At 32.6% G+C, this 8,671-nt stretch overlaps 1 protein-coding gene across 19 annotated transcripts in view; it reads left to right on the forward strand.

The window, feature by feature from the left end:
• LOC124364387 (calpain-A) overlaps positions 1 to 5,865 on the forward strand; it is a 177,101-nt gene extending 171,236 nt beyond the window's left edge. For all 19 annotated transcript variants that reach the window (XM_046819803.1, XM_046819820.1, XM_046819815.1 and 16 more), the window contains 2 exons: positions 2,110 to 2,305; positions 4,958 to 5,865. In XM_046819803.1, the coding sequence (XP_046675759.1) occupies positions 2,110 to 2,305; positions 4,958 to 5,043 (282 nt within the window). In that variant the 3' untranslated portion in view covers positions 5,044 to 5,865. The remainder of the gene's footprint in view (positions 1 to 2,109; positions 2,306 to 4,957) is intronic.
• Positions 5,866 to 8,671: the final 2,806 nt, after the last annotated feature.

Consider the following 8,671-nt stretch of genomic DNA (forward strand, 5'->3'; position numbering starts at 1 on the left):
GGAACCAGATAATCTTAGCAAAAAAGAACGCCAATGATGAATTCATATTACAGTCGCATAACCTATGCAAAGCAGCTTGGAGAGTAATTAATACAGAAACAGGGCGTGCTTCAAAAAAATGCTCTCAAACGCTACCTCCTATCTCTGTTAATGAATTTAACAACTATTTTGTAAATATTTCTAGTCATGTAAATAGTACAAATGTTAATTTAGGCTTAAATACAGCTAGTTCCAGTGATATGATAGAGTCGTCTGGCATAAATAGACCTAAGGCACCATCTTTAAAATGGCACACTGTAAATCCTACTGATATTCTTAAGACAACCACTAGGCTTAGTAACTCAAGAGCTGAGGATGTCTTTGGACTCTCCAATTTTGTAATTAAAAAAATAATTTGTGAAATTTTGTATCCTTTTACTTTTCTTGTAAACTGGATGTTCAACGCTGGACTCTTCCCACAGTGCCTAAAAGTAACAGTCACTGTCCCTATTTATAAGAAAGGTGATAAAAATAATGTAAATAACTACAGACCTATTGCCTTGGTACCTGTCTTATCTAAGTTGGTTGAATATATTATTAAGTGTCAAATTGAGTATTATTTTGAATTTAACCACCTGCTTTTATCTGCACAGTTTGGTTTTAGGCAAAGCTTATCTACTATTAAGGCTGTTGAGAGTGTTGTCTCATGTATTATTAATAGTTTTGAAAATAAAGAAGAAGTTAACACTTTGCTATTGGACTTAAGCAAGGCTTTTGATACTGTGCCTCACCAAGAACTTATTAAGAAACTAAAGTACTATGGAGTTGAAGGTAACGAATTATCACTTATAACTTCTTATATATCACAGCGATACCAGTTTGTTAAAATAGGCGAACAGAGGTCGGATCTTAAGCAGGTGGTAAGCGGGGTTCCCCAGGGCTCTGTCCTGGGTCCCTTCTTATTCACTGTCTTTATTAACGATTTTCCAAATTTTGTTCCTAATAAATGTGTACTTTATGCTGATGACACTACGTTAATGTGCTCTAACTTAAATCCTGAAATCAATGCAGCCATGATCACATATATGAGAGAAAGGTCCAACCTCTGGTTTTCTGCCAATGGCCTATGTGTGAATGAAGATAAGACAGAAAACATCATCTTTAGCCTAAGCACCAGTTCTGTAACTAAGTCAGTTAAGCTACTTGGAATTAACTTAGACTCTAAGCTTACCTGGAAACATCACACAGATGCTCTTTGTGCTCGGTTGTCTAGAGTTATATTTTTACTAAAAAAACTTAAAACCTGTACAAGCTGTAGTCTATTAATGAAAGCATACTTTGCATTATTCCACTCACATCTTTTGTATGGAACTTTTCTTTGGGGAAATTCAGGTGGGGCTAAGGAGGTCTTCTCATGCCAAAAGAAAGCTTTGCGCATAATGTTTAATTTTAATGTCACTGACTCTTGTAAGCCACTATTTATAAAGCATAGTATACTCACTGTTCCTTCCATTTATATCTTGCAAAGCTTAATGTATGTTAAGGAAAATCTAGATTTATTTAAACTTAGACGCTCTAAGCATGACTACTGCACTAGACAACGAGACCTTATTGACCTAAAGCACGCTAGACTAACAAAAACTCAGCACGCATACTCTTATATTGGTATCAAACTGTTTAACAAGCTGCCTATGTCTGCTAAGGATGTTACCTGTAAAAACTTTAAAAATGTTGTAATTAAGTGGTTAAAAGAAAAAGCCTTTTATAGTATAGATGAAATGCTTCTGTGTAGTATAGACGATTTAGCCTTTTAGATTTTATTTCCTTTTGACTTGTACTTTTAACCATAAGTGTCTAGTATGTATTTTATTTTATACTATCTTGTTATACTGTGTAAATGTATAACAAAATGACTTTGTCAATGCATTGTAATATTGTGGGACGACAATAAACAGATTCTTGATTCTTGATTCATATAAAAAAATGTTTTTTTCATAAAGCCTGAAGTAGGACTGGGGCGTGGTATATATTAACGCCAACATTCACTTGTCGAAATCATTTATGTAAATTAAAAAACCTTAATGTCAATGTTAGGTAAAACATATTTGACACAGAGCTTGCGTGTTCCAGTCGATTTACCAGATGTACAGCAAGGAGACACAAGGCTACCTGAGCGCGTTTGAGCTGAGAGAGGCCTTGAACTCCGCCGGGTATCGGCTCAACAACCACATCCTCAACATCCTGGCTCACCGTTACGCCGGCAAGGACAGCAGGATATCCTTCGATGACTTCATCATGTGTGCTGTCAAGCTGAAGACCATGATCGGTAAGTAACGGTCAGACTACTCATTCCGTGACAGGAATCAGTTATCACTGTTATTTATTGCATTATATATGTAACATAAAAATAAAAAATATTATTTTAGTCATTTAGGGTATGAAAAATGTGTTGAGACATTGGAGCAACTACGAGTATTATAACTGCTGAACACCAGAGTAAACCTACCCAACAATAATCAGAACATTCTACAAATGTGTTTTTACAATATGTTCAAAACACTTTCACTATTTTGCAAGATATGACACAATGAGCCACATTGTATTTTAATTTAATTAACATTATCAATGTTTTGCTAAATCAAAAGATCTTTATTTTTTTTTACAAATGAATAGTGTCAGATATAATATAATAACACATATTCTTGTAGGACAGATCTATGGTTCAATCAAAATAATTATATTTTTATACTGTTTTAAGTTTAAAAAATTATACATAGACTATATTTATTACAGAAATTGATAGAACATTGTATAGATTTAAATATTAATATAAATAATTCAAGTGGAGATGGAAAGTTCTTCAAAAGAGTAGAGTGCTAAATTGATTGTATTTTAAGTATATTTGATTTGTTGTTTTTGTGATTTTGTTCGGTATTTATGGGAAAATTTACTCCCTTTGTAGGTACTTTAAAAAATCTTTTGTCTACTAGTCTGACGGATAACATGCTTGTTTGTTTTGGGTATTAAAAGAATGGGTGGCAACATTTCTATTCAGAATTTAATTCTTTAATAGTAGGATAATTTAAAAGATACATTGATTAAAAAAATCAATAAATTGTAAATTGCTGTAATAGGATATTTTTGGCAAAGCCTAAATTCCAGAGTTTATTTTTATTAGAAGTTTCTGTAATTTTTCAACCCAATTCAGATGTAAACAATGTATCTGATTAATTCTGAAAGATCATTAATTTTGTATTGTATACAAACCTTAGAGAATATATATTTTGTATCTATATAGAAAAAGGTAGCAGTGTTATTATTATTGTATTTTACCTAGGGACCAACACTAACCTGTTTTTTTGAACAAGACAAACCCACTCGGCTAGAGCCAAGACGGGGTAACACTCAGCTCTACAGCTTTATTATGAATACTCTCTAAGGGCAAACTCCTGTAGATTAAATGTGTTATATTTAATGAGGTAATTAAATAATTTTTTCAGACATTCACAGAAAAAAAGATAAAGATAATACAAAAAAAGCTACATTCACTCTTCAAGAGTGGGTTATAGAAACTATGGCTTCCTGAACAACCTCTCCTATCTGTTCCTACGTCCTGGTCCTTGTTCTTCCTTCAGCGAGCTGTGGTAAAATGCTACTGTTGGACTAAAATGCTAGTATCATGTAGTTAGTTAGTATTGTTGACAAGACTCCAATACATTCCATCAGTAAGTTGAATTGCCTTAATATTTCAGTTTTTCCATTCAGTAGGAGATTCACAATGTGTTTTAAATTCAATAAAAATATTTTTCACTAGAATTAAACATTTATCCTTCTCTCACATTTTCATTTTCTAAAAATTCAAAAATAAATCTGTAGGGGAATGCTGCAAATCATCTCTCGTATCATCTTCCCAACTCACTCGATCCACTGTTAATATTACTTGAAAATGTTTGGTGATTTTACGTGTCAAATAAAATTGCTAACCTATTAAAATAATTGTTTCAGTTAAAAAATTGTGTTTGAAAATCTGGTAAAGATACCTTTGTAATGAAGTGACAGATAATATTGCTTATTAGCAGCACAAATTTTTGAGTAATTTATGCATTTTTAACTAATTGACTGCAACACCTTGTGTACTCAAGGTCACTCAATACAGAGTAGATTTTTAACGAGATTCACGATTTTTTAGAAGATTCTTTGTATTCATACCATTGTTAAATTTTGGGATAAATTACTTTCTAATTTTATATTATGAAACTAAATAAGTTTTTATGTAAATCTAGTAATGTGCATGTATTGCATGTATTAGATGATGTATCAGATTTAAGGTTAGTTTTTAATTTCATTGTTATTTTTGTTTTTATTTTTTAAAGAACCAGTGGGAAAATGTTGGTGTCCTTATTCATGTTTTTGATTTAGAGTAGATCATCTGAAATCAATAAACCATTCAGCGTATCCAGCAAGGGTATCCAAGGGGTCCAGACCCCCCAAATTTTCAATTTTTCAATTACTTCTTTAGTAAACGATTATTATTATTTAAATAATTCAGTATTACTGACGTGTACTGCTGAAAGATCGTTCTCAACAAAGAAACGGGCCAAGAACTTTTTAAGGAACAAAATGGGGCTTTACTCTCTGTCCACTACAGGAAAATATCAGTTGTCTGGTCCCCCCAAAATTGTTTCCTGGCTATGTTTTTGCCACTCAGCATAAAGTCTGTGAAGACGAGCAGACATAATAAGCTTTTTAATACAAGTACCTGATTGTTCCACATTGGACTAAATTTGAGTATCAAAGAAACTGATAAAATTAAAACCAACGAAATCAACTATTTAGTGAATATCTTATTTTGTACGTACAGCATGTAGTATTTTCACTGTTTTAATGCACAGCAAAGGGGAATTTAATTATAAATAATTTATTCCATGTAATGCATGTTTTGATGTGTTTTACAAATTTTGTTACATTTGTTTTTCAGAGTACTTCAAGGAGAAGGACCTGTCCGACAGTAACAAAGCCATGTTCACCCTGGAAGAATGGGTGGAGAAGACTCTCTACTCGTGAACATTCAAAGCTCTCTTCTTGTGTTCAGCTTGTGCGCGCAGTTGTGTTCAATTCAGTTGCGCACACCTACGAATCTCACTGTTAACTCGATTCTAACTTCAGGGATAAAGACTTTTCTCTTGTACTGATCAATAATTTAGCCACCGTTAGATTTTTTACTGCTGAATAGTTCACTAGAAAATTCTCTTTTGTACGTTTTAGCTTGAAGCGAACATTTTTATTATTAAATTTAACAACCAATATTTAATATCTTAAATTATATTTTAGAACCTTTGTCTGTTTTCTAATTCAAAATCGTTAAATGCCTTAAACTGTATTTTTAATATAAGAAAATATTGTACTTCAACTTTCAGATACCTACGTTATATTTATTCATTAATATATTTATTGCTTGAGGATGTCAAACAACACTCATAGGACATGTGAGCAAATCACTGTTTTGATCCGGTTGAGATTCTTCCAACAGTGATTTTAAATATTTTGACTTCATATTTCCATATGTGCACAAGTATTTTGTATGCAAAGATAATTCACATGTACAGAAGTAATTTGTTAAGGTTTATGTATTGTTAATATTTTATAATATGTGAAACAGTTTATTTTGTTGTATTCAGTTATCGCTTGATGTATTTTATTGTAGTTTAGATTTGAAACGTATTTTGTACAGCTATAAATACTATAAACAGCTTTATTTTTATAAGTGTTCAAGCATTGCACATTTTATCTGAGAGTTCTGGGTGAACATGTAATCAGACTTCCAATGACTTCTAAATGAAGTGTACATTTGTTAAAATCTACAATTAAAAGTGATATAAAAGTGTTGACTTGTTTATTTATGTCTGTTCTGTTACTCTGGTAGTCTTGTCGTGTCATGGAGATGGAAGCAGTCCACATAAAGCTGTGTTCTGCCGTGAATATATTAAATTGTTCATATAGAATTCCATCAAAATGCTTGTTATATTATAATATTAATTGAGATAAGTAGATAGTAATATGGGGTTCCTGGCTGAGTTTAGTGGACAACAGAAAATCAATCTACAATCTCTGTATAAGTGTAAAAGCGTAAAGCATTGAAGTAAAAAACGTAATAAAATGTCAATTTACATATAAATATTGTTGTCAATAGGTCAGCATAAAAAGCATGCACAAAAGACCATACATTTATACATTTTTATTCATGTAAATGAAAGTCATTTAACATGTATTGAGTCTTCCTCATAAATGTTTATTTAAACACGTATGAGACAGAAACAGCCAAACACAAAATAATTAAGTTGTAAAGCTTATGTGTTCTGTAGTATAGTGGTAGTGCACTCATCCAGCAAGTGAGAAATCCGGTTCGAGTTCCGGCAGAGCAAGCTCTTTTTGTGATTTGCTATATATTGAAATTAAATTAGGCTCTTCAATAATTCCAGGTACAACATTTCAACATTCCGGTACTTTTTTTGTATATGGATACATCCCCTTTCTGATGATTTCCCCCACAGTATACTGAAGCTAATACTTACATGTAGTTTACCAGATATTTATGTTACTGAAAATCTACAGACATCTGTATAGAAGTGGAAGAATCATGAAACACATGTTCTTGCTAAAAAGGAAATGTGCCAAGAACCACATATATTTTGCACAAAGGAGATCCGAGAACAGGAACCAAAAGTCTTCTAAAAGCGAAAAAATTCTCAGATTTGATGGGTAAAGAAAATAGGAAATGTGCAGAGAACCAACTGTACTGGCAGCCATCTAGATTTTAGTTCCATAAAATCAATGTCAATCTTTATTTACTTTTACAACCTTATTTTTAGTTGTAGAAATGTGGGAGATGTCTCATTCTAAGATATAATTAATAAGCATCCAAACGGTTTTTAATATTTTGATAAGTTATACCAAAAATCTTAAAAAAGTGTTTAAATGCATATTAGTTTTGCCTTTAAAATGATGCTTCTCCCTTAACGCTATGATAAAAAATTATAAGAGTGCTTGAAGTTTTAACATTGTTATGTGGAAAAACTCAAGGTTATTTCCTTATATCCAGCTCTTAAGTAGTGAATGTTTTTTTCTTGTGCTCTTAGAACAAGAGCTTATAAAATTGCATCTAGTCCTCTAAGAATTTTTGTGCTGCTTCCGGAGTGACAGACCATTCTGGATGCGTATGGTTGAGGGTAGGGGCTACCGTCTATCAAGATCCAAGAGGAAGAATATAGGACACTAATCTCTAGTCATGTCCCCTCAGAAGAAAAGGAGCCAGCTCTGAACCAACCTCTTCCATCAAAGCATGAAAGAGTGACACACCCTTGTCTAGGCTAGTAAGAACTTTTGACGCTTAAGGAACCCCACCAACTCCAACAGTTACCTATCTTCCGCAGTAGTTCCCAGAATTTCGACATTTGTGATTCTTTTTCTTAGGATAAGAAACTTATAAATTTCACTTAGTTCTGTAAGAACCTTTGCGCTGCTTCTGGAGTGACAGGATATTCAGGATGGGTAAAGTTAGGAGGTAGAGGCCGCCTCTTATCAAGATCCAATAGGAAGAATTAGGGCACTACATCTCAAAGTCATGTTCTCCCGGAAGAAGGGAAGGCCAGCTCTGAACCAGCCTCTCCAGTCAAAGCAGGCAGGGGGGTGGCACACTCTTGTTGAGGCTAGCAAGAACCTCTGATACTTAGGGAACAAACCCCACCAACTCCAACAGTCATCTCCCACAGTAGACTAGGCCTATCGAACTACCCTTGTGCCCCCGAATCTTGACATTTGCGGTTATTGATGTGCCGCTCTTGGACATCCATAAGGTTGTCCAGATTTAAGTGACATCAGTTTTTGCTGTGCCCAGTGGGGGTTCAACTGGAATGTATAAACCAACCAGAAGTGAACCGTCCTGGGGGAATATTAAATACTGAGTGTTACAACTGTCTTTCAGAATATAATGTATGGAGTTGCTTTAATTTTATCAGGGAGCTTTTAACATTAAAAATCTTTTAGTGGAATTTTCAGATATTAAATAGCAGTTATAGCAGAGATTTATAGAATGTAAAATTACAAATAACATAAAATTATAAAATATTCACCTAGACCAATGCACAGAAATGTTCAAACAAAGAGTAATGTTCATACTCATTCAAGAGATTATCATAATATTAAATATGAGATAGAAATTAATCTGTTTTATTAATTTCTATTAAATTAATTTACATTATTATTCATTTGGTATGGGAAGCCCAAAATTTTATAGTTATAATGTAAAATGTGAACAAATAAACTTCAATGAAGTGTACATTTGGATAAAAAAAAATCATAGTAGCTGAGTCATTACTGATTGTATTATTTTACACTCAAATGCAAACACATTTTTCACTGTTAATGATTAGTTACATTTAAATCAAATAAAGAAAAATACCTATCTAAACAATAACTAATTTAGTACGGTTTTTTATAATTGGTAAGAAATATTTTGGTAACTGTTTCAGGTAATCAAGATAAGAAAAAATGCATTGGAATATATGTAACACAAAAACACTTCATTTCCAATCTGCCTATCCATTTTTCTTTTGAAGAAAGAATATGTAATTTAACAATGAAAGGGTTCTGTGAAATTTACCTACTATGTATCTGAGTAGTAATGAAGTAACAC

Source organism: Homalodisca vitripennis, chromosome 6 (genome assembly GCF_021130785.1).
Source record: "Homalodisca vitripennis isolate AUS2020 chromosome 6, UT_GWSS_2.1, whole genome shotgun sequence".
In the NCBI taxonomy this organism is placed as follows: Eukaryota; Metazoa; Arthropoda; class Insecta; order Hemiptera; family Cicadellidae; genus Homalodisca; species Homalodisca vitripennis.